The sequence below is a fragment of the Poecilia reticulata genome, chromosome 5 (assembly GCF_904066995.2).
Source record: "Poecilia reticulata chromosome 5, P_reticulata-male-v2, whole genome shotgun sequence".
Lineage (NCBI taxonomy): Eukaryota > Metazoa > Chordata > Actinopteri > Cyprinodontiformes > Poeciliidae > Poecilia > Poecilia reticulata.
The window spans coordinates 5,502,326-5,526,031 of NC_088834.1; the positions used below are offsets into that span (position 1 = coordinate 5,502,326).

The 23,706-nt window shown below is 37.1% G+C and overlaps 4 protein-coding genes across 13 annotated transcripts in view; 1 reads left to right on the top strand and 3 right to left on the bottom strand.

Moving 5' to 3' along the window:
* Window positions 1-20: 20 nt before the first annotated feature.
* Window positions 21-7,908, bottom strand: LOC103464708 (troponin T, cardiac muscle isoforms-like). Of its 2 annotated transcripts, none has more exons than XM_008408976.3 (12): window positions 7,770-7,908; window positions 7,624-7,677; window positions 5,340-5,370; window positions 5,233-5,254; window positions 4,190-4,253; window positions 4,001-4,117; window positions 3,808-3,885; window positions 3,566-3,667; window positions 3,358-3,467; window positions 3,176-3,266; window positions 2,024-2,064; window positions 21-322 (listed from the first exon to the last, which is right to left on the bottom strand). In XM_008408976.3, exons 2-12 carry the CDS (start codon window positions 7,651-7,653, stop codon window positions 283-285), a joined length of 726 nt encoding a protein of 241 aa, XP_008407198.1. In that variant the 5' UTR covers window positions 7,654-7,677; window positions 7,770-7,908; the 3' UTR covers window positions 21-282. The 2 variants fall into 2 exon arrangements, with proteins under 2 accessions (XP_008407198.1, XP_081463004.1); XM_081606878.1 differs by having other exon boundaries at window positions 7,747-7,771.
* Window positions 7,909-11,322: 3,414 nt separating this feature from the next.
* On the bottom strand, window positions 11,323-16,381 carry tnni1b (troponin I type 1b (skeletal, slow)). Its single transcript, XM_081606880.1, has 6 exons — window positions 13,023-16,381; window positions 12,735-12,892; window positions 12,498-12,629; window positions 12,328-12,417; window positions 12,057-12,233; window positions 11,323-11,594 (listed from the first exon to the last, which is right to left on the bottom strand). The coding sequence occupies exons 2-6, from the start codon at window positions 12,741-12,743 to the stop codon at window positions 11,490-11,492; spliced, it is 513 nt and encodes a 170-aa protein (XP_081463006.1). The 5' UTR covers window positions 12,744-12,892; window positions 13,023-16,381; the 3' UTR covers window positions 11,323-11,489.
* A 151-nt stretch (window positions 16,382-16,532) lies between these two features.
* On the bottom strand, window positions 16,533-20,262 carry csrp1b (cysteine and glycine-rich protein 1b). 2 transcript variants are annotated; one of them, XM_008408979.3, is made up of 7 exons: window positions 20,167-20,262; window positions 19,484-19,529; window positions 18,695-18,804; window positions 18,152-18,320; window positions 17,808-17,937; window positions 17,604-17,697; window positions 16,533-16,900 (listed from the first exon to the last, which is right to left on the bottom strand). In XM_008408979.3, exons 3-7 carry the CDS (start codon window positions 18,801-18,803, stop codon window positions 16,824-16,826), a joined length of 579 nt encoding a protein of 192 aa, XP_008407201.1. In that variant the 5' UTR covers window position 18,804; window positions 19,484-19,529; window positions 20,167-20,262; the 3' UTR covers window positions 16,533-16,823. The 2 variants fall into 2 exon arrangements, with proteins under 2 accessions (XP_008407201.1, XP_081463005.1); XM_081606879.1 differs by lacking the exon at window positions 19,484-19,529 and having other exon boundaries at window positions 20,167-20,233.
* A 2,450-nt stretch (window positions 20,263-22,712) lies between these two features.
* The window catches only part of nav1b (neuron navigator 1b), a 65,631-nt gene continuing 64,637 nt past the window's right edge, over window positions 22,713-23,706 (top strand). For 6 of the 8 annotated variants that reach the window (XM_081606869.1, XM_008408985.3, XM_081606871.1 and 3 more), the window contains exon 1: window positions 22,713-23,033. The gene's annotated coding sequence lies outside the window, so the exon portion shown is untranslated. The remainder of the gene's footprint in view (window positions 23,034-23,706) is intronic. The other 2 variants (XM_081606874.1, XM_081606873.1) reach the window with 2 other exon arrangements.

A 23,706-nucleotide genomic window follows, 5' to 3' on the forward strand; every position in this document is an offset into this window, starting at 1 on the left:
AAACAAACTGAAAACAAATCTTGTAATTTATTTGTTTAATATCAGTGCTTTTATTCATCCCACAAATTTGTTTACAGACTTCAATAATCACTTGTCACCAAGCAGCTGCTTGGTTTAAACATTTTCAGTTCACTTTTTCCAAGTAAGCACATTATACAATATATTAGTTCAGAAATCTGAATTGGATCTGACTTGTTCGAATTTTAAACACAATTATCAGTTCAATGGGACTTCCTGTAAGAATAACCGAGGTTGGCAGGCTGGCAGATTTTGCAGCACGTGTTACTTCCTCAGGCCTCGCTTGCTCCGGGTGCCTTTTGAGCTGAGAATGAAGATAAAGTCAGCAGAGATTTGACAATGCAGATGGGACACAAACTACAACATTTCTCCAAGTATAGAATCTTGAAATGACCTGTTTACTCTGACTTTTGAGATTTTTAGCAAAGTCAGTGAATCAAGTAAACAATGTGTTGCTTTGTCTAAAGTAAAAGATCAAATAAGGTAAAAGCTTGAAGTAAAACTTTAAGGTTTGACTGGGGTTAATGTAGGAATAATGTAGGAATAACCCCAGCCTGTGTTCTGTGTTTTATTTTCCAGAACACAGGGGAGTGAAACTCATTAAATACTCATCATGCAACATTTTTTATGCAGTGACTCCTTTTGTGCAATGCCGTTTGTTCAGCATTACATGTCAGTGTTGTTGCTGCGGTATTGATGAATAGACACCATAGTAAAGGTGAATTCATGTGACTCGTTGGTTGCCACAGCAACCATAGCAAATATTTGTGCAATATACACACGTACACTCAAAACATATGTTTGTTTATAATTGCAAACAAGTGGGATGTGACCAAAGGCCGTTCTAAATTTAAAAACAGTTCATTCATATGTGAAATATTTCCTGAGCACACATTGTTTACAGAGTACTGTCACTGTGCATAGCTTTGATAATAGCTGTGGCAACCAATGAGTCACTTCTGAAGAAACATTTATTATGCTGAATGTCCATGATCGATACTGAAGCGACAACACTGACAGAAGAGGAGTGACTGCATAAAAACATTGCATGATGAGAATTTAACTTCAGGAGTTACTGAATTTCACTCCCCTGACTTTTGTGAAATAAATGACTGAACAATAATCCCAGTCACAGTCTTGATCTTTTACATTGAACAAATGCTATTCTTTTTTTTTTTACTGTATGTTCAAAATGTTTTGAATTTTAGGATAGCAGTTTTTTATTATTAATTATGGGGTTGCATTTTTTTTTATTAAATGTATTCAGTTTTATGTATAAATATTTCTCTAACAAATGGTTTTTCAACTTAATTTAGTAAAACGTTAATCAGTCAAACTGCAGATAAAAAAAAAACTTGGGAGGACAAAATATTCTAACACATAAACCCCAACTGACCTGTTTGAATTATGACTTTAAGTAGCCCTGCATGAGTATTACACATGATTTCAATGACAGCATGTAATACTAGCCACTGTTTAATTCTCAGCTACATGAGAAGAGATAATATCACCAAACAGCTGAGATAATAAGTCCTCTCAGCTGTTGTGCTTCCATTTTCAGCTCATTTATCCCCCGAGTCTGAATTCACATGCATGGTTTGGAAACATCCTGCTGCTGATTGGTCAAAAACGTTTGCTTACTCTGTTTTTGTATAGCCAATGTGTTTGGCGGAGTGTGAACAGGAAGATTAAGACCTAGCTATGTTGCTTCCGGTAACTTTAAAAAGTTTTCAAACCCTCGAGCCCAGATTTTATTCTATTATATTTGGATTTTAAGTGGCTAATGTAAAAGGGAAGAAAAAATAAGAACGTTTTTTTTTTTTTCAAGTTTTTGCACAAATAAAAACCTTAACATGTGAAACTGGGATGGAGGATGCAGGACATTGAATCTGCAATTAGACTTGCTCAATAAAATTTGTGTGTATTTATTGCAGTATTCATGAGCCAATTTGCCATTATTTCCCTTCTTTGCTTCCACAAAGACAGAAAAACAGAAAAGACTTACATTTTCTGATGATCGCTCACCCGATTCCTGAGCACTGTGATCTGCACAATAAAGTAACAGTCTTAAATTTAATGTTCTAACATAAATCTGTTCTTTGTCTGATAGTTTTTTTCTATTGTTTGACTAAATCCAGTCAGCCTTTTGCTTAATAACTCCTGAACATTGGCAACTGGTCCCCTTTTAGGACCTTTTTAAGATAAGCAGGTCCAGACATCAGATGCACAAATGGATGAATTTGAATAAGCATAAAAACTTAGACTTCAGACATGTGAAAAAGGAGTGTTTTCATCTTGCCATGTCCTTAAATCTACTAATTCAAAGTAAAAAGGGGGAGAAGGAGTTTTTGTTCAATGGTCAAAACAACCTCCACCAGAGGGATGACAAGTGGAATTTGTCCGTCTGAAATGCTCTGCAAAAAGGGCCTTCAAAATCAAAAAATCTGAAAAACATGCAAAACCTTTCAAATTAAATATAGCATTTTCTGTAAGAACCCATTCCGTAAAGAGCCTACAAAAAGGAAAATGTTTGTTTGGAATTAGTGGAATTTTAATGATGTAAAGTCTTTGACACAGCAAATTAGCTTTAGTTATTTCACCATAAGCACTTAACTGGATGAAAGCATGCTGGAAGTAAACACGAGATCATGCTGATAAAAAGCTTCATTTCTCAGAAAATGACTTTCTAAGAGTGTGATTGAGGATATTCAGCTCAGCAAATTGAACACGTATTCTCTCTGAAGGAGAACTATAAGTGACATTTTGATCATGTTATGTAAGTCTGAATACATAGAAACACAAATACATGAAGCGTCCTTCAAAGTCCTGCATCCCTGAGAATCAGAAGTCTTAGAAGAGTCTTTCAGTACATGCGCGCCTTTGTAATGAACTATTGTTCAAAAATGTTATTTTTTTTAACGTGTTGAAAAGTGTCAGCTATGTCTCTATCGTATCTGCAAATTCCTAACAAAGCTTCTTTATCTGCTTAATTCCATTTGTAACAACACAGAAAGCTGTTTAGCTGTATTGTACATAATTTCTGCAAGTGTCCTTTAAAAACTTTCTTGTAGCTCTTTGTGCTGGAATGTTCCCATTCCAAACACAATCTTTGTTTGTACACAGTCAACAATGACAACAACAGTGTCAGCAGCTTTACCTCATACTTCTGCTTCGTGTACTTAAATTGAAGGTCAAATTTCTCTGCCTCAAGCTGCCGCATCCAGTCCCACATTTCCTTTGCTTTCTCTCTATAGACAGAAAAAAAAAATCTTTGAATAGGTTAATTTTATTTAAGCTAAAAACTAATTACATCTTTTTGCGGCAATGGGTACTCCCAACCTCAGTTTGTCCTCCTTCAAGTGATCAATGTTCAGCTCCTTGCGGCGATCATTTAGGATCTTCCTCTTCTTTTCTCTTTCTGTTTGTCTTTTAGTTCCAGGCTGTGTTTGCTAGAAATCCATAGATCATCCATGGTAAATCATTTCACCTAGACATCATGTTGGATGTCAGTGAAAATAGTTTTCTGTACAGCTTGCAGATTTACTACCTTGAATCCGGTGAAACTCAGATTGGACAAAATCATCTTCTTCCTTGCATCGTCGTCTGCCTTCTTCTTAGCTTCCTCTTCCTCTTTCCTTGCTTTCTCTTCCTTATTGTTAGAAAGAAACAGATTTGATCTACAAATTGCATTTCGCCAGTAAGGACTTCAAATAAGCTATAGTTACTTGCTAAACTGCATCAGCAGCTGACAGCTTTTGAGGCCTGGGTATGTTTTCAGCTTCCACTCACAGCTAGTTTGGCCTGCCGTTCTCGTTCTCTCTCGGCTCTGATCTTCATCTGCTCAGCTCTCTCAGACCTGCGTTTATCCTGGGAAAAAACAACGAGGCAAACCCTAAGCATCAGGAGAAATCCTTTAAATTGAAACCTTTAAGAAATAGCATGGGAACTTTAATTTGCACCAGGAACGTTGAGGTAAACATACAATGCGATCTGTGAGCACAATCAGCTCTTCCTCTTCCTTCTTACGCTTCTCAAAGTGAGCTTCAATCAGCGTGTGCAGCTCAGTCAGGTCCTTTTCCATACGCTTCCTATGAATGTCCTGGAGTCAAGGTATGAAATATTAGGGGAAAACTTTACCACAGTAAGTGGATTTGATCAACTATTCTCTTACGTCAAAGTCCACTTTTTCACCATCTGGGATCTTAGGAGGAGCCAAGCCAGGAACAAAAGTAGATCTGAAAGGGAAAGGGGAAATGCATTCAATATCATTATGTCTCTCATTGGAAACCATATTGTATAAAGCCTTGAACATCTATTTATACCCCTTTGAATGTCAATGTATTTTATTGTGATTTTATGTGTTATGAAGTGAGAGGATTAGCTTTTCAATTTTCTTAGAAATATATATTGAAACTGAGTTGCACACAGCTGATTTTCTCAAACTTACTAAATAACTAAATACATTATGTTACCTAATCTCAGTATAAATAGAGCTGCTTTGTGAAGACTGGTTTGTAAGAGAGCCTTAGTGAAAACCAAGGAACACAGCCAACTGGTGGCAAACTATAAAGTAATGAAGACGTGTGAAGCGGGATTATATTATATAACACTGTCAGGCTTCAGTAACGTCACCTACATTCAACAGGTGGTAGGTGACAAAGCAAACACGTGCAAGAAGGTGTTCCCATTAAATAAGACCATAATAGAACTGTTTACGTACGTGCTAAATGCTGTTTGGCTTTAAGCTAACTCAGCATGTCATCCCAAACACACCAGACACATAGAGATTGCAGCATCATGCAAAATACAATTTTAGGATCAGTGTGGCCAGAATTGAAAATTCATCCAGTTTGACTGAATTTGACCTGCTATGCAATAGAAAATGACCAAACTTGCAGCTTCTCCATCCACCAAGCTGGCGACGACGTCAAAACAATAAACCTGCAGCTGAGTGGTTGTATGACGTTTTGATCCTACAACTGGATACCACACTTTTCTATTTTAATTTTGTTATATAAAATGTAAGCAATGTGACATTTTACTTTGCACGGTACAATGTTGTGTTCGTTTGTGCTTATCCATCACATCAAATCCACAAATAAATGAAAAGACTTGTGTTGTGGTACAAACAAATGTGGAAAGGTTTAGGGGTATAAATAACTTTTCAAGACATTGTTAGTGATTGATGCAATAAAGTCTGAACTCAGGACTTACTTTATCTTGGGCTTTGAATCCTCTGTGTGTCAGAAATTTGATTTAAAAAAAATTCAGATCCATAAAAGTAAAAAAGCATAGTTTAAACACAAAAAGGGACAGCTCACCTGTACCTCCCCCATTTTCCTCTGTGTTGTCTGTTGAAAGATTGACAGTAAGTCAAGACTTGATCTCAATATGTTTTTTGCATACAGGTAATCCTTGCCTGTTGTGGCTTATGATAGGAGCTGGTTGTCAATAACAACAGAGTTGTAGAGCCCTCAGGCAGGAACTGTTACAGAAAGTGAGTCAGTAAATTCTCTGACACTGAACGTCACTTATCACTGCTGATTGACAGGAAACATGCAAGGTATCCATGCATTTCTCTGTTAAAACCCTACAAATGTATTTTTAGATTACAGTCACTGATGACCTAGAAGTTTTCTCCACCCAAGTCTGTGAAGCCGAATGAAAAAGAAAAGGAACATACCAAAAAAATGTCCTGACCTACACAAACGTTGTCGTCTGTTATACATAATTGACTTTAAATGGGTGATAAAACCTACAACTAAGATTTCACTTTTGTCTTTATCTACCTCATCTTTTAATTAATAATAGTTTTGTCATCAAAAACACAATATAAAAAGGTTACACCATAACTTCAGTAACACTACAGATTAAGCAGAAAATAGACCTAATTGTAACGACTATGTGAAAGGGTTGAGAAGTTTAACTTTAGCCTGCTTTTTGTTTTCATATTTATTCATCAAATTTTTCCCATAAATCTCACTGCAAGAGTTTGCTTTTGTATTCTTTCAAATATAAGATGGATGACGTATGAACAATGCTCTGTGAGACTGATATTGTTTTCCATCCTAACCCCACTCTAAGCTTCCGTGTTGTATTTCTTGTTTCTCATGCTGCTGTTTGCTCATAATGCTTTTCTAGCAAATCTCTCAGACTTTCACAGAGCAGCTGGATTTAAAATTAAAGTCCACACAATAGGACTGTGCTTAATAATTATGGGACATCTCATATGGGACAACGCAACAGCCAGACTTCTCACCAAATCCAGTGAATTCTGTCATATCACTCCTGTTCTATATTCACTACATTGGCTTCCAGTTGATTTTAAAATTCGTTTTAAAGTATTTGTGTTGATGTACAGAGCATTACTAAATTCAAATCATGTCAGCAGTTTTGTGTTGGTGAAAAAAGAAATAACTTTCTTTTTGCTTTCACTTCACAATTTTATGCTACATTGTGCTGTGTTGACAAAATATGAAAAGGTTCAAAGGGTATTGATAGTTTTGCGCAGCAATCCAAAAAACAGCTCTTTTTCTTGTTTTTGCCTGCAGCTTTGACAGAAAATGCTTCCTAAGTAGGTTGAGTACTACATTTTTTCAGGTTTCCTCATTAAGCCTCTGTTTGAGCAAATGTACCTCCGACAGTACGCCCCTCCAGTGGCTTACCGTCTTTTCATCGCAAAGACGGTAAGCCAACCTCCATTTAGGCAGACCTCTAAAAGCCAAAAAATTGCAAGTGGGTATTGTGTTTCAGCTCCTACTTCCCCAAGGACCTCTATGCAGAACACTGAGTGACCTACATTGCTCTGTAACAGGGACTGTACTATACACAGGAGGAGAGGCGGGTGCTGTTTAGTTTCAAGAGCGGTCAGACCGCACAGGCAGTGTCTTATATGGACAGATAAAGAGTGATGGCCATTCTGTTTCATGGTGACCTTTTGCACCCTTAGACATGAAAGAGAAGATCTTGTGGGATCATAACTAACTGCAGACAAAGTAGGCTGACTGTAAGGGCAAAGGTCAACCAGCAGAAAAACCCTTAGACAGCAGCTGCCTGTGTGTTGGCGCCAATTGGAGGAAAAAAACTGAAAACTGAGCAGTAGAAACAGCAGGATTGGTGATGCAATTCTGTGACTTAGAATCTTTAAATACAAAGTGTCAAAGTATAAAATACAAGACAAAGTGACAGAAACAGCAGTCACCTAACTCTGCATCCAGAAGATAATTATATGTTGTACATGGATGGACTGTAATGTTAAACCAAGAAATGTTCCTCTCTGCACAACAAAGCTTTAAAACTGTAATTAACTAAAACAAAGCATTTAAATTATAAATTCATTCATTATAACCCCGGCTCCTTTTTTATTGCTTCAGAAGCAGCTGGAAGGAGTGCCATGCAGCTGCCTGAATCTGCATCTTGTAAAACTCACTCCAGTGTCAAAATGTGAAGAATTATCCATCTCGTACATGAGTTCAGTGAACTGACAACGCTTTCTGCTTACCCCTGGGAAAAGAAGACAGACAAGAACAAGATTTTGTCTAAACTGATTCTATCAGTGCAAGCATAGCTTGGTTTTTCTCTCTGCAGAAACAAACTGAACACTCACTCATATGTGGCCTCTTCGGTGTCCGACATGTTTTAGGATGCAGCACCTACACACTGCAAAAGGTTTAGGTTAGACTGCATTTAAAACAGCAAAACAGAGTCAAAACGACAAACCAAACCTACATGCCTACATTGCAGGACCTTACCCAGATCTAGTGTGTGCTTCAGACAGGAGCAAGTAGGGAAATGTGTACCGTGTCCTTCTCTTTGGGTTCTAAGCTTTTAAACCCAGCAGAGGATCACATGGCAGCAAACAGCCCATGACTACAAGTGATGGGCACATACCTACAAACAGATGGTAGATGGCCTTAACTAGAATAGGAAAACATGCGTTGTCCATGGATCTGCATTGTCTATTTTTACCTTTCGAAGCTTCAGCAGTAGATCACAGGATTATTGCTTTGAAAAAGGTTTCACGATTACAGGTCTGCCCGACTCAGGCATGTTGCACTTAATCCTTATAAACCTGCTCCTACATGAACATGCAAATAAAGAAGAATGGCTGTCGCTCTTCTGACTCCAAAGCTGCCAAACATTAACAGCGAATACGGGGACTTGGGTGTTAACTTTTCAAACTTTTCCCTCAGTTGCCTTTTCAAAAGAGACAGTTTGTAAAATTGTGTCAGTGAGTACTATTACTGTAAGGGTTCAAATGAATTACCTATCACACCCTCCACAAGCTCAATCTTCTGCACTTTGCCTTTAATCTCATCTTTGCCTCTGCAAGCAATAACATGTTATCAGCAACAGCAGTTATGACCATGCCAAGCCCTTTGATAGTCCCTCTGTTTGCTTTAATGCCGCATTGGACACCACAGTGGGGATTATGACTCAGATGTCTCATCTGAGCTGAAGCCAAACTGCAGCTCTGTTTGTGGCGTTGTCAGGTTGGGAGTTTCACCTTCTGCCTAAGATATTTTTAATATGTCTACAAAATGTGTTGCTGGTTTGAGGACTTTTGTTTTGGCAAATCAAACTCTTATAAAAAATAAACAAGGCTTTTGTTTAAAAAAAACTTAAACAGCATTGCATTTTTTGTTGGGGGTGGGGTTTTATTGAGGGGACTAATTCTTAGGAAAATGTAATGCTGGTAATTGTCATAGGGCAATAAATAAACATACTTGACTTTCCAAGTCATTTAAAAATAATAAGTACCTAAAAATAAGTTACATTTATTTGAAGGGGTGTGCATGACACTGTCATAAACATGACATAACACCTGTCATTACCATAAAGAAGTCTTTATGAATGTTAATGACAGTTGTCATGAAGTGTCATTCGGTAAGTAATGACACTTTTAATGCAAAGCTGCTCTAAAAGTTGCATTAAAAGTCAATTAAAAGTACCAACTTTGCATGATTTTGTAAATCATGATAATTTAATGCAAAGTTGGCATTTTTAATGGACTTTCAATGCAACTTTTAGAGCAACTTTGCATTAAAAGTGTCATTATTTACCAAATGACGCTTCATGACAACTGTCATAAACCATTCATAAAGACTTCTTTATGGTAATGATAGGTGTTATGTCATGTTTATGACAGTGTCATGTCAGTCTTATGCACACCCCTTCAAATAAAGTGTTACCAATAAGTTTGTTTTGTTTTTTTGTTTTTTTACATGAAGTAAGTCATCTATTTTACCACAACACTTTGCATTTATAAGCATTGATGTTGCATAAATATGACCACCTTGGGAATGTCCAACCATCCTACCATCTAGAAACTGAACACGTTCTTTTCCCTAAAGAGGAACTTAGTTTGATGTGAAATGTGCACATCAACTCACTTAAGTAAAACACCCTGGGAAGCTGAATGAAGCTGGGAAGAAACTGTTGGGAACTTGCATTGTACTCATATAAAAGGAAAGGCCAGTCAGAGAAGAAGAAGTCATTGCTCCAAAATGACAAGATGCAGTTTTCATAGATGCAAAGACTCAAACTTCCAGAGAAATGTTCTGTTTTTTGAATTAAATAAAAAAACTAAAGAGTTTGGCCAAAATAACCTCAATGTATTTGGAGAACAATGCTAATATGTAAATTCTTTAAAACATTATTCAGATAAAGCCACATATAAACATATTAAAACTTAAACACTACTTAGACTGGTTGAGACCAGGTTAGAAAAAAAAAGTTAAACCTTTCGATCATTTTATCTCATAAAACTACAGTTAAAGTCATACGAAGAACAGTCATATAGTACGTTTTCAAGCCATTTTCCTCTGACAGAAAAGGAACACCCTTTCTCCTTCGGATTTTATTGTCTACAAACCGCACCTGTCTGGCCCCTGAGTCACACAAGACAAACAAGAGAAAGTCATTAAGCTAAGTTTATTTCACTATGCTGGGATCTTTAGCTTATCCAAGTTTTTAACAGAAACCTCCAGTTATTCAGCCACCATTAGGTCTGGTTTTGCAAAACAAACAGAAGTATACTCAGTAAAGAAAACATTTGGTAGGAAGGTGGACCGGCTCCATGAATTGCTGTTTTACTAGACGCTGCCCCCATGTGGCAAAACGAGCTCAAGCAAGATACAATTCAGGTCAGATGAAATATCTGTAAGAAATCCTCTCCTGGAGCACACAAATTCAGCTAAACATGCTGAAAATACTTCATTATAAAGTTTGTATAAAATAAATTTGTCTTGATTGAAATTCAACAAAAACATTATATACATAGTTAGTCCTCAGCATTAAGGTCCTGAGGAAAGCTGCTGATAAGAAGCTGCTTTCTTATCAGCAGCTTCTTATTGTTCAAATTCTCTTGAGTTTGAACAATAATGTGATTCAGATTTTTTTACACAAAAAAATGAATAAAAATACAAACACTGCCCATCAGACTTGAAAACTTAAGATACTGTTTTTATTCATTATTAATCATAATTACATCATCATTGTTGATTGTAATTATCAAAATGTTGAGAAACATGATCTTAAGTTCCCATATTTTTTTGCTTTTACACTTAAAGTTAAAGTGACTTACAAATAACAGAAACTCAATAAAGTAATCCATTATAATTATCAAATAATGCTAAACATAATCTACACTAAAAGAAGTCTGATTTGTATCTATGTTGTCTTTTTGTTGTTATCCTATTGAGTGAATTGAATTTTTTGGTGAATGTTTAAAATTGAGTTAATTTGTAAATTCTAGACATTGTTTAGTGATTCAGTTTAATTAAGCCACCTGCATAATGTCGATATTCCCAGTCAGAAATTAAAAAATGCAATGTTAAACTAAGATGATGAGTTTTTGATTAGAAAAAGTCTGCCCTCCTTATTGGCTACGAGACATTTAATCTTTTAATCTTTTTTGTCAAAATCTTATTTTTGAAAAAAAAAAAACAGTGTTTTGCACATCTGGCATTATGTAAATGCCAGTGGGTTCTTATTCAACGTAGAGACATTTCATTAACCTACATCCATCCATGCATCTGTTGTCTATACTGATTTTGCTTGCAGGAGTGTGGTATCCGTCTCCAATCCATCACAGGGCAAGAGAGAAATAAGACAAACAACTGTGTGTGCACATAGGCGTCAGATCAATTTGAGTCTGACTCCTCAGAACAAATTAGATCAGTGTCATCAAATTATTTTGTCTAGATATGATTATTTCATTTGAACTGGATCTTATGCCACTGACTGTAATGCTGACTTGGTTTAAAGTTTGTCAGCAACATGCTCCTAAATAGACAAGACAGATTATATTAAGATTTGTTTATTTCATTAACATAGAAAAACAATTGTGGGAAGATACTCAGTGTAAAACATCTTCTTTTTTTTTGTTTTGCTACATTCAACACTCTGTGAACTGACAGTGATGTTGCTTCAGAAGACGAAAGCTGATGTTTTCTTCTGCTGCCACTGTTTTACTGGATCTGGCCTTTGGCTGCATCAAACATCTTCTTGCGCCCCTCCATTCCTGACATGGCTTCCACGTTCTTCCTCCAGTCACTCACTTCCACTGTCTTCTCCTGCAGGTTAAACGTCACAGTTTGGCATTATGCACTAATCAGAACATTTGGGAAAGTTTTGGAGGGTTCAGCATCTTTGCATGGTGAAAATACAACAGTAATTTGTAATTTGTTGATGTTTCATTGATGCTTCTTCGAATTTATGTCTGCTTTATAACAAAATGTTAAAACAAGTACACCAATGTACATGGGTCCAAGGCACTAGCAATTACTTTATTGCTAGTGCTCTGTGACTTATACTCGTCACAATAATGCATAAATACATTCAACTTTATGCATATTTTGTCTTCTGTATTTTTAAGCCTGCACCAAATGCCAAGAGAAATTCTTCTTTGTGAAACCATAAATGGCAATAAATTTCCTTCTGATTGTGACTTGGAAAATTGATGTGGAAATACGGAAAATATTGTTTCTTTGCACTGCTTTCTGTGTAAATTCTCCTGTATTTCAGTAAAAACGTACCTTTTCTGTGTCCTCCTTCTTTACAGATTTGAGGTTGGCTCTCAGATCCATGGAAACCTTGTGCTTGGAGCCCAGTAGGGAGCGCAGAATGGCATCAGCGGAGACCCGGACCCGTCTCAGATTGGGCCTTTTGAACTTCCCTCTCAAGTCCAGCACTTTGATGTTCAGATCTTTAATCTGTATGGATACATATTATGGCATTTTGAACAAGTATTTAGTGTAACTTTGCGTAGGCATGTATAATGTTTACTTTATGGTGCATCATCCGTACCTCTCTGTTGTTGTGCAAGACCTTGGCTTCAATATCATACCGTTCTTCATCCACTACATCTATTTTTGAATGCAGCTCTTCACATAATGCCTACACAGACAAAAATGTGTATTTACTTTTTTACAAAACTTGCTATTTGTGTGAACAAAAGTGAGAACAGAAATATCTACCTTTAGCTCCTCCAGTGACAAACCAGTGACTGGTGCTGGAGGAACTTTCTCTTCCAGGTATTTTGCCTTTTGCTCCTCCTTTTCTTCCATCTCCTGCTCCAGCTCCTCCTTCGCTTTTGCAACCATCAAGCTCTTATGAAGAGTAGAGATGTTTTATTTATTAAAAGAAGGAACTAAAAGTTCTGAATCTTGTTTGCGTCAGAGAGTGAAGTTGCTGTCTATGCAAATCCTCCTTACCTTTAGCATGAGCTTCCTAGAGGCTGAGATTTTAGATTTTCTCTGCAAATATCAGATTCATGTCATAGTTTAACATTTTACTAGTCTGGTTTAACTTTAAAAATCAGTGTTTGTATTAGTTTTCTAATTGGTAATATTTTCTTAACCTTACCTCTGGCCTGTGAACAAAACAGAAAAATATTTTAAGTTAGTTTTTCCATTTAATTTCTATTTATATGAAGGTTTATGCTTATGACTGTATAAAACCGTCATACAGTGACTAAAATACAAGAAGAAAGCAATACTTACATTTTCTCAGGCATCATGGCTATTTTAATGAACCTACAAGACAAAAATACATTTGTTTTATTTAACAGAGCTTAAAAGTGGAGACAGTCTGGTTATAGAGCCCCAGTTGTTCTTAATTATGAAGTCCGGTTAAGCCCTCGTATGGCACCACACCACAGCCAGATGGATGGGGAACCACATAATACAGAGTATCAAGCCCCACTGACCAAGACCGATTTTCTTACTTTCAGATATTTACCTTTCGAAAGAACAAGTTACTTATTCGTTAGATAATAGAATTTAAATGGTTCAGTTTTCTCAGTCATTGTTCCATGGTCCTCATGGGCCGACTGGACAAAATCACCCAATCGCCTTCCAGTGCTGATAACACAATCCTCCCCTCCCCTGGGCAAGGTGATGGCAGGCAGGGAGAAGCATGCAAAGCCCCCAACGTGGGAATGTTTCCACATAGATTAGACTTCCTGCTTTCAAGCCCACTTTTCTGCTGCTGGATAAAAAAAGACACAAATATAGACCAGGCCCCTCATTCTCGGAATGTCATTTTGAGTTTAGGAATGCCACGTTGACTTCACAAAGAGATGTTGGCAGATTGGCAACAGGAATTTAAGTATAAATTAGGAATGGATTCATAAGCATAACTCAAAAGAATATTTTAATGGTATGAAGCATTTAAAATTATATGAACCTTTTATCACTGATGGGTAGAAACATGATGAGCTCAATAGGGAATAGATATTTTTAGAAACAGATCCGCCTTACTCAAAAAGGTTAAAATATACTAACTATACAGATGCATATAAATCCAGTCTTTACTTTCCCTTTTTATTGTGACTTGCGTTATATTTTGTGATGTAATTGCAAAATTTGAATACAACATTGATTTTCAACTATTTTAATATTTAGATGGTTGATATGAGAAAATACAACATTAAGGATCTCAAGTCTTTCTAAAACAAAGTTTGTATTATTCTGTTGCCAATAGTTACATTTCATACAAATAAATAGTAAATAACTTTTGGTGGATTAGTCATGGTTGAAATAGTTTTTTTTTGCATAATTTGTTTTCTAAATATTGTAAATATATTTGCACAAGGCAAACTGTAGACACATATTCTTACCTTCATCTGAAATAAGATTATAATAAAGAAAAAATAAGAGTTAATTTTGTCCTTACCTTAATGTGTTGATGCTACAGGAGCAGAAGGAAAAAGTGATGTAGAGAAGAATGAGCTAGAACATTCAACTCCTGCTTTTCTTTGTCCGGCCCGTCCCGTTTATCACAGGGGTATTTAAGTAGAAAACACACACACACGCAACACAACACACACAATACTGCACAAGTGCACCCACTACTAGAGTGGGTGGTCTCAGGATAACGGTGTTTGTGCGGCTTGTGTGGTGTTGACACCACTGTTCTACTTTCACAATAATGTCAGTGAATGACTCTTCAGCTAAAACAGGACAAATCAATTCTTTCACAAATTCAGAGATTTTTTTTTTTTACAGAAAATAATTTCATAATTTGCTCCTCTTATCTCTGAGATAGTCTGTAACTCTTTCATGGTCTGTAACATGCAGTCCCACATAATGTTGGCACTTGTTTATAAAACTCTCCGATTTCTTGCAGATACATTAACAAAACACTACATCTTTAAAAGATGTGATAAGAAAAAAATTATAGCAATACATTACAAATGACAAAACGTCCTTGTCTTTGGATTTGTTTGGGGAAAACAGTAGCATCATTTCTTGACTGTGAGAACACATTTAATAACTTGGATAAGTCGTACGAAGTGACAGGAATATAAAAGTTATATTTGACTGACTTGGCTGAATTTGGTCTGAATTTGTTTCTGAGCTGCTGGTGAGTCACAATATAAGTAAATGAAATGGTAAAGATCATGTCATCCTTAAATTTAATCATTGTTTCGAAGCATTGCTTGTGTTCATGTAAGCATTTTTATTTTTGTCTGTTTATTTTCCCGTGAAACACTTTGAATTACTTTTGTATGACTGCTGCTGTGTAAATAAACTTGCCTTTCCTATTTTAAATAGGTATTCAACATGCACAGTCTGAAAAAAATCCACACACAGAAGCACACCCAAAGTCTTTTGTTTGATTCTAAAAGACGTCAGCTGGTCTAAAAGCGCCACCTCTTGGGACCGTTAGGCTGTAACGAGGAAATCATGTATACGTGAAGAATAGTTTACAGGAGCTTGGAAAAATACTAGTGTAGCACATTTGGAAGCTGTTGGAGAGCCATCTAGTGGGGCAGCTGCTGTTTGGAGGTAGGCTCTTAAAGATGAGATTTTGTTGTACTTTTAGTTATTGAAATAAAGATATTTGTATTACTTGGCAGTCGTAAGCCCACTGCTATAAGGTAATGAGCTAAATGTAGTGATAATTTATGCTTATGCTATTTTTAAAACTCCAGTATTTACCTCACTCTGCTGACACTCTATATGTTCTGAGGCTGCTTTGAACATTTGTTGATGTTTTTTGGAGGGTTAGTTCTTGGTTCCTCCGACTTTATTCTGACTTCTTTAACATGATTTTTCACCCTTCATCAGCTCAGGTCAACCAGCAACATGTCCTTTGATGTTCTGAGATTTACACAAAAAAAAGGAGATCAAACTTCTTTACTCTTGCTGTATATAATTCATCTATCCGTGTTAAAAGCTGCTAACAGATTTCAAAGAATTATTAAAGACATTCCTTCGGTTCGACTCAAGCAGAGCTGTGTTGCTTTAATTCATGTGTGTTTGCTCAGATCTAAGCCATTGTTGCATTTTGGTTCAGCTTTAGTCACAAAGACAAAAACACGTAAAAGGCAATCATTTGGAGGTTTACACCTCCTGTGGCCCTTGAATGAGAAGTTGTGTGAAGATCTAGTTTTATGCTTATTTTAAAAACTTTATCAATTCAAAGATAGCAGCAAAAGTCGAAGACTTCTTGATCAATTGTTTTGCATTTAGTAATATGAAAACCGACCCGAAGGTCAAATGTTCCTCTTGAAAGGGTTTCCGGTGTAGATTTGAACCTGATGTGGCTCTAGGTGCCAGAACAAACAGCTGCTCCCACCCAGACACCCACCTCCTCCACCACAGCTGGCTGGCACTCCGGCCAGTCTGCCAACTCTCCAGCACAACCAGAAACTTTGTTGTTCACTACAACAACTTGCTTTCAGTCGCAACGCAGATCAAAATTCAGAAGAGCCACAAGCACGCCCAACAACTCAAACACAGAATTCCGTGACTCATTTTCTTATGGTGGTGTCAGAGAAGAATTATATGCTTGTTTTGCAAAGCATAAGTTTTTGTCAAAACAGATAATACAGATAATACTTTTGAATACTTACATTAACTGAAAGGTAAAGCAATATGCATAACACTTTATTTTGATCACCTCAGTCATAACAGACTAGCTTGAATCCACCTTGGACATACATTGATTTCTATTTATTCATACTCACTTTAATATTTTTCAGTATTAATTAAAAACACCACATGTTCACATTGCAGCTATAATCTTTAATTTTCAAAGTGAAATACATTATGCTTATAAAAAAACAGACACATTCCAGCTTTTTTAAGCTTTTTTTAGCTCATGTGCACCTCCCTTCAAAGCACCCCAGTCTGCCTGGTAAACGTGTAAAAAAAAAAAAAAGCCATTTCTTTTGTGAATCATTGCCTACTGCTTGCAGCAAAAAGTGAAAGGTTAGATATCGATGCAAAGACCCAGGAAGCTGCAATATCAGAGCATAGCAGCTGTCAGTCCCTCGTTGGCTGCAGCCTCCAGCTTCACTGTGAATGAGCCAGCGCTCCTGCACCCTGCCCAAAACCGAAGCCTTTTGGGCCAAAGTTCTTTGCGTAGCACCCTGGGGATGAAATAACATGCAATCAAAAATTAGGAGGATGATGATTAATATTTGTATAGCACTGCTCAGTAGTGGGAGACTGGGTTACTAGACTTTCTGCTAGAAAAAAAAAGTCCTTAGAATTGCTGGCATTTTGTTTGGTTGGTGATATGGCAGAAAGAGGAGCTTGACCAGGTCATTATTCCTGCAAGAAGAACTGATCATGGGGCAACACAGAAACAATTTACCAATTAGCCTAACAATGATGTTTTTTGACTGTAGGAGGAAGAAGCGAGAGCATGCAGAAAGACCAGGTACTTCTTGCTGCAAGGCAACAGTGTTACCAACTACACCATCTTGCAATCAAAATGTTACACATTCTCTATGAAAATAGAAAATGCTATTTATGTGCTCAATGTGGTTTTATAATGTATCCAGAAATTTCTTCAGTTACAATTTTAGGACTGCAAAAGCTTAAAGTGGCAGTTTGGTTTGTAAATATTTGACCTTTCTAGGATTTGTTTTCCTTACTTATGAGTTAATTTATTTGTCAAAGGTCTGAAAACACACCTATTGTTGAAACCTTCCTGGGATAAAAACAGTGTTTGCCAAAAATAATGTGGAAATTTTTTTTACTTGACTTAGAAGGACATGATGGATGATGCAATTTTCCACTTGACAGCTAATTAAATCACCATTTTACTTCCAGCAGAGGTGAACAGACCTTTACAGTAAATCTCTCCGTCCCTGTCAGCAAGGGTTGTGGACTCCAGGCCTTTACCACACTTGGCACAGCGAAAGCAGCCCTTATGCCACGACTGTTGAAGAAAATAAAAATTGTTTCAAATAAATTGGAACAGTCAGCTAACTTTCATATTTGCTTAGATTCAAAGTTTAACATTGAGGTAACATTTAAGATTTTTCTTACATTGCCTCCACCAATAACCTTCTCTGCTGCATACACTGTTTTCCCACATCGTGGACACACTTCTGACCCAGCTGATTTCTGGGCGAATTTGGAGGCATTGGGATTATTTGTAGGTCGGTGAGGAGCTTGTCTATGAGGAGAAACACATTTGTTTATCTTGAAGACATGTAAAAAAATCCATTCAAGGAGGATAACTTTAACTGTTAATTTAATAGATTTCAAAACTGACAATTATTGTAAACCTTTCCTTCTCAATTTTTGACGTTAGAGTCACCTGTTCTGGTTGTGGAACTTTATGGTATACTCAGAGGTTAAACGGTGGGAGGAAATAATATTTTGCTCACACTTCAGGTTTGATTCCGAGTCCTTCTCCTGTGTCCATACTCAGCGTTCCTGCTCCTCCTCCGAATCCGTAGCCTTTTGGCCCATACTTCTTGCCATAGCACGATTTGCAGTAGATCTCATCTCCATGCACCGCCACAGTCGTGCTGTCCAAGTTTTTTTTACAGACCACTTACATCAATAGGGGGAGAAAAATGTCTTTTTTAATTTTTTTTTTTTTTTTTTTAATCGTCCAATTGTTGGCAGACAATGTAGTCGAAACCTTCTGAACCAATTTTTTGTGACAGAGAAAAAAGAAAAGGCCTGTATAATATCACTGCTGTCAGCCTATTCAGATGAGATATGTGATGTGTAACCTTTTCTCCGTATAAGGAAGACCAAACCTTCGTCATGTTTACTCTAGAGCCAAATAAGGCCGGAGATGCCCGAGTGGAAACCTGAGGATGCTCGTGCCAAATACTTTGCAATCCTGCATGTTATTTGGTATGTGTGAAAGCAGTCAAAAGACATCACACACAGATTACTTGTGAATTGTAAGTACTTACTGCACAGAAAACAGGATTTATGCCAGCTCTTCCCTTCACACTGCACTTCCTCAGCAAAGTAGACGGTTTTCTGGCAGCAGCCACACTTATTTCCTCCTCCAAAAGGCATTCTGCAAACATACAACACTGGCTTGTGTACATTCCTCACTCATTGTATATCTGACGCTCAGATTTGTCATTCAGCAGACAGAAAACATCTGCAACACTCTGGGTTTGATACAGTGATAACTATAAAAGGAAAAGTGTCGGGTTGCTTTGATATATTACATTCTTTTCCATCCCTTTTGCTTGAGCCTGCAGGCAGCAGTGGATATCTCAAGAGCTATTCAGGAGAATATTGTAAAATGCAAAGAAGCTGTCAGCATGATACAGATAGGACAGAAACAACCTGGATAGGCTGTCAGATTACCTATATTCTAGGTTAGGGTTTCTTTTCAGGTAGTTTATTGAGGATTACATAATACAATATTGGAAAATACTCAGAGTGTAAAATGCCAAATAGACAACCCCCCTATTTTTCTCCAAATAAATAAGAATTTTTTAATTTTAGTTAATTTCTTGTTGCCTGATAATTACTGTGTGCATTTCAAAACAAACTAATGTACGGCAATGAATATGAAGAGCAAATGTTTTAACATCCATTCCAACTTCAGCAACAAAAACTCCCCTAATTGCTTTAAATAACACACATGACATATTAAACACTTTTAGGAGGCTGCAGCAACATATGTAGAAAACAATGAAGATAAAAAAATAAAAGCCATAATAGTTGCTCATGTCCAAACTTACCTGTCCTGAAGTTAAAGGCTGCCACTGTCTGAGCTTTTTGCAAGAACTAACAGTCAACAGAGTTGAGAACAAACATTTGGTTAGAAGAGGAGAAGATGAGGGCGGCTGTGAGGACACCAGCCTAAATTAAGGGAGGAGTCAGGACAGAGAAGCACAGAGGGAGAGCTGGAGGGAGGGGAAAAAAGAGGAGGAAGAGGTTTGGGTGAGGTTTGAGGAGGATGGGTAGGAGAAGAAGCTTCACTCCTTGTACGAGTCTTTTTGTCATTCAAATTTCAGGCTGAAAACCCCAGAAAATGCTACAGCAGCAGAGAGAACATGTATTTGGCATATAAAAAGCAGAAATGAATTACCATAAGCACAATCCAATGGATAAATGAATGAAGGACACAGGAGAGTTTTACTTTAAACCGTTCAGCCAAAACAATTTACTAAGCAACTACAGCCTTGTCTGCTCCTGAGAGACATGTTGGGTGAATATTCCCCAAGAAAATCAGCAAAGCCACAAGCTATTTTAAAAGTCAGAGGTCTACGCTGTTCTTCAGTCCTGTAATTGGTGAACTGATGAGGTGGTAGTTACTACCCATTTTTCATTTGTTGCTGTCATGCTTAGTGGAAGACCCAAGTGCAAAGAGTCAATGGAGATGAGTTTGGAAGTTTTAATAAGAAAAGTAAAAGTGACTTACAATGTGTCAGAAAAAAGCCACAGGGTCTGAGGTGTGAGAATATACAGAGAACCATGAGGGAGACAACAACAGAATCCAGCAGAGAGTGACTGAAAATGAGGAGCTTAATACAAAGAAAGTTGATTACTGGAGAAAGAACAGGTGGCTGATTGGAAACGGGGTGCAGCTGTGAGGAGAGACGGCATGAAAGGAGAAGGAAAGAAAGTAAACCAAACACATTCTCCAACAGTGATAAAGAATAAACTAAAGGATGGTTAACCAACAGATATAAACGTAAGTATATAAACAGCTGAAGAAGACATCTAAAGTAAAGCGAGGGAGGGAGAAACAGAAAACTGTAAGGATCCACTAAACCCAGGATTCTGACAGCTGGATTCTGTGTTTCATAAACCACATTATTTCTTTCATCCCTGCTTTGTCAGAGCAAATTTTATACAAAGCCATGCAATTCTTCAGTCCTATTTTTGACATGTATCTTCAAAACTGTGTTACATCTTACAGAGTGATGTTCACACACACCCTATGGTTTTCACATCATTTTTATTTTCAGCAGTCAGAAACCACAACCAGCTTGGGATGTGGAAATGCCCTTTGAAAACCTTCATGATCCATGTGTCAACAGGAAAAACACAACTAGTCCCCATGCCAAGACCTTTATTTAAACATTTAATGACTTCAGAGTACAATTTATTAGACCACTTTGATTAAGATTGTGTTTTTATTTGACCAAAAGACTCAACGCTCATAAAACGTTTTATGATTCAGAATCAAACCAAACACAAGTAAAGAACGATCCTCTGGATAATGTTACATAATCAAGGTTTGAAATTAAGAAACCAAATGTTAAGCCAGAATATCTAATATCTCAACTACATAATATCCGTGTCTGCTCTTTCACACATATGTAATGTGATGTTTCATACTCTAGTCATCTGTCTGCAGGGAAATGTGTCCAGTAATTTATCCAGTGAGTTTAACCAAGCTTACTGTGTGTTTTAAGGTGAACAGCAGCAGATGAGCATCACAGGACCCAAGTGTTCATCTGTACTTGGGAAATGAAGGAATGAGTTTTCCTTCATTTCTTTTGACTTCCTGCCCCAAACTGCCTCAAAAGTCAGAGTCCTGTCATCTGCCAAAACACTACAATGAGACTGCGGTTGCCTTGTGTTTCTGAGAGAGACAAAGATCTGAATACATGGAACTGGTGGACCGCTTTGTGTCATGGTGTGGAAGCGGTTATCTCATCGAGAATGTGAACACAACAAAGGCGATTCTTGTGGATTTGTAAGAAGAAAGACTATTTGTTTTTTTGTTATTCTTCTTTTCTGTTCATGTTTTATTAGTGGTTAGTTTCCACTTATTCTGCAGTCATTAGCTGGAGAAGCAGCGTCAGTCTGGAAACTCTTCTGGAGCCTTGATAGTTCAAATAGTGCTTTTTAAAAGGAAGAACATAATAACCCGAGTATCGCCTTCGTGAGAGTTTTTGATAAATGAGTTTTGTCGGATCCTTTTGCCGTTGGATTGTGATAGAATATTCTGTCTGTCCACAACAACAGTGTCTTTAAAAAAAAAAAAAAACTTGGATATTCAGAGCTCCTCCAAAATGTTCTTTTTCCAACAATTATTATTTATTCATTATTATTATTATAATTATTCATAATTTAATTACATAAAAGAAAACATCAATGCTAGAAATAATGATTCTCTGCAAGCAAGATGAGTCAAAGAACACTTCTACCTTCTTTTAATAAATGATAATAAAATGTTAACTTAATCTAAAGAAAGATTATGGGAACAGGGTAAACTACATAAAGGTAATGAATCAGTCTTTACGTGGCACATTTATAAAAACTGACTTCAAACAATAGCTAAAATACTTAGGATTATAACCCTCAAAAGTAATGTCTGAAGTCCATTCCTGAAATAATAATGTGCTTGTTAAAATATGCTTCTTACAATAAATGAAGGAATGTTGAAATGAATGTCTTTTTCTTTTCTAGTGTACAAAACCAATTCTGCCAAGTGAGCGATCAGAATTTACATGCAAATGCAGCCGATGAGGAAGAAAATGAACTACTTCAGTATGAAAAGCATTTCAGGCATTTTGCTGGTGATCTTCTGCACTGTGACATTCAACAACAGTATACAGAGGCTTTCACCATCATTCTCTTCTTATTGAAAGCGTTGCACATGTGACCTTTCATTTTTTCATTGCCCCCCTTTCTCCCAAACAGAAACGAAGGACTAGAATCTGTCTCTTGGATTATTGATTATTTTTCTCGTTTTGCTTTGTCATTCAGTAAAATCAAAGCGTGTGACGAGTTATCCTCCAACAAAAATGACGATGAGGAGAGGTGAAGCCAAAGCAGGGATAGTTGGCAGAGAAGGATGCTGTTTGGTCTTTCTTCCTCCCTCTCTCAGCCCTCCAGGCTCTTCACCATCATAGGAAGAGACAATGATCAACTCAAGACGCCTATTTATAGCCTGCGATGGCCAACACTAGCCCTCTGTCTCTGCTGTGTGGACATCCGCCTTGCTTGGTTGTAGAGTATGCGTGCATGTGATTACCCTCATGACAAAGAACGACACGAGTGGGAGAGAGAGATGGACTCAGAGAAACTGAGCTGAATAATCCCCTGGAAAAGGATAAGACTGGAGGCAAAACATGAAAAGAGGCAGGAACGAATGTGGGCTCTGGTCCATCAATCAATGAAGAATCCCGGATGATCAGTGGAGTTTTATGGAGTAACTTAGCTCTTTTTTTTTGCAATTGAAGCCAGAAGTTCTCTACGAATGAGTCTGCTTTTGGAAGCACGTTTTACTAAAACATTGCCAAGTCACCAGGTGAGGAGGAGGAGCTGGAAGAGGTGAGATGACTTCACATGTAGGGAACGCGAATGGGTTGTAGTGTGATCAACGCATGCTTAACGTTCTGCTGCGGCTATTGTGCTCTCTTTGTTAAAAATTAAGTTGCCAAATTCTTCTAAAATGGAGATGTTGTATCAGATTTAGCAGAATGTTTTGGGGAATTTTTTAAGTTAACAACATTAAGTGGAAAATGTGGCTCTTTAAAGTCAAAATCAGTTTCCTCAAATTTATTCTTCACTTTTTCTGTTGGAATGGTACAGAATACACAGACATACTCATCTAACATATAACTTGCTTTCCAAACTTGAATAGAAGTTCAGCTCACATTCTGTTTCTGTTCGTTGACATTTTAAGACTTTCCTCAGAAAAGTCAGCTACCATATTCAAACGTCTATGGAAAAAGGTGTTATTTCTTTATTTCTAACAATTTGTAAAATATGACTCATTTAGTCATAGATGATATTTGGATTGAACATAATTAAAGAACAAACGTGGTTGTTCTCATGGTGTTGATGTTTGCAGAGAATGACCCTTTCTGTCTGTCAGCTTCAGATGGTTTAATGGTTACTGCTCTGTCTGACTCCTCCTCCTCTGCTGACCATAGAGTGGACCAAGAATGCAGTTGCATAAATTAGTCAGTAGAGGTCAGATGTGGACTAATATTAGATTGTG

Bases quoted from the DNA above. Each gene is read 5' to 3' on its own strand.
- LOC103464708 (XM_008408976.3), bottom strand. From the start codon at position 7,653: ATGTCGGACACCGAAGAGGCCACATATGAG. The intron at 5,371-7,623 runs TGAGTGTTCAGT...AATCTTTCAACA, and splicing joins CCGAAGAGGCCACATATGAG to GACAACACAGAGGAAAATGG. The intron at 323-2,023 runs GTAAGTCTTTTC...CTTCATTCTCAG, and splicing joins GTGAGCGATCATCAGAAAAT to CTCAAAAGGCACCCGGAGCA.
- csrp1b (XM_008408979.3), bottom strand. From the start codon at position 18,803: ATGCCTTTTGGAGGAGGAAATAAGTGTGGCTGCTGCCAGAAAACCGTC. The intron at 17,938-18,151 runs GTGAGCAAAATA...TTCTCCTCATAG, and splicing joins CTCGGAATCAAACCTGAAGT to ACAAGCTCCTCACCGACCTA. The intron at 17,698-17,807 runs GTAAGAAAAATC...TTTCTTCAACAG, and splicing joins AGGTTATTGGTGGAGGCAAT to TCGTGGCATAAGGGCTGCTT.
- tnni1b (XM_081606880.1), bottom strand. The intron at 12,418-12,497 runs GTAGATATTTCT...TTGTCTGTGTAG, and splicing joins TGTCACTGGAGGAGCTAAAG to GCATTATGTGAAGAGCTGCA. The intron at 12,234-12,327 runs GTACGGATGATG...GTATCCATACAG, and splicing joins TCTTGCACAACAACAGAGAG to ATTAAAGATCTGAACATCAA.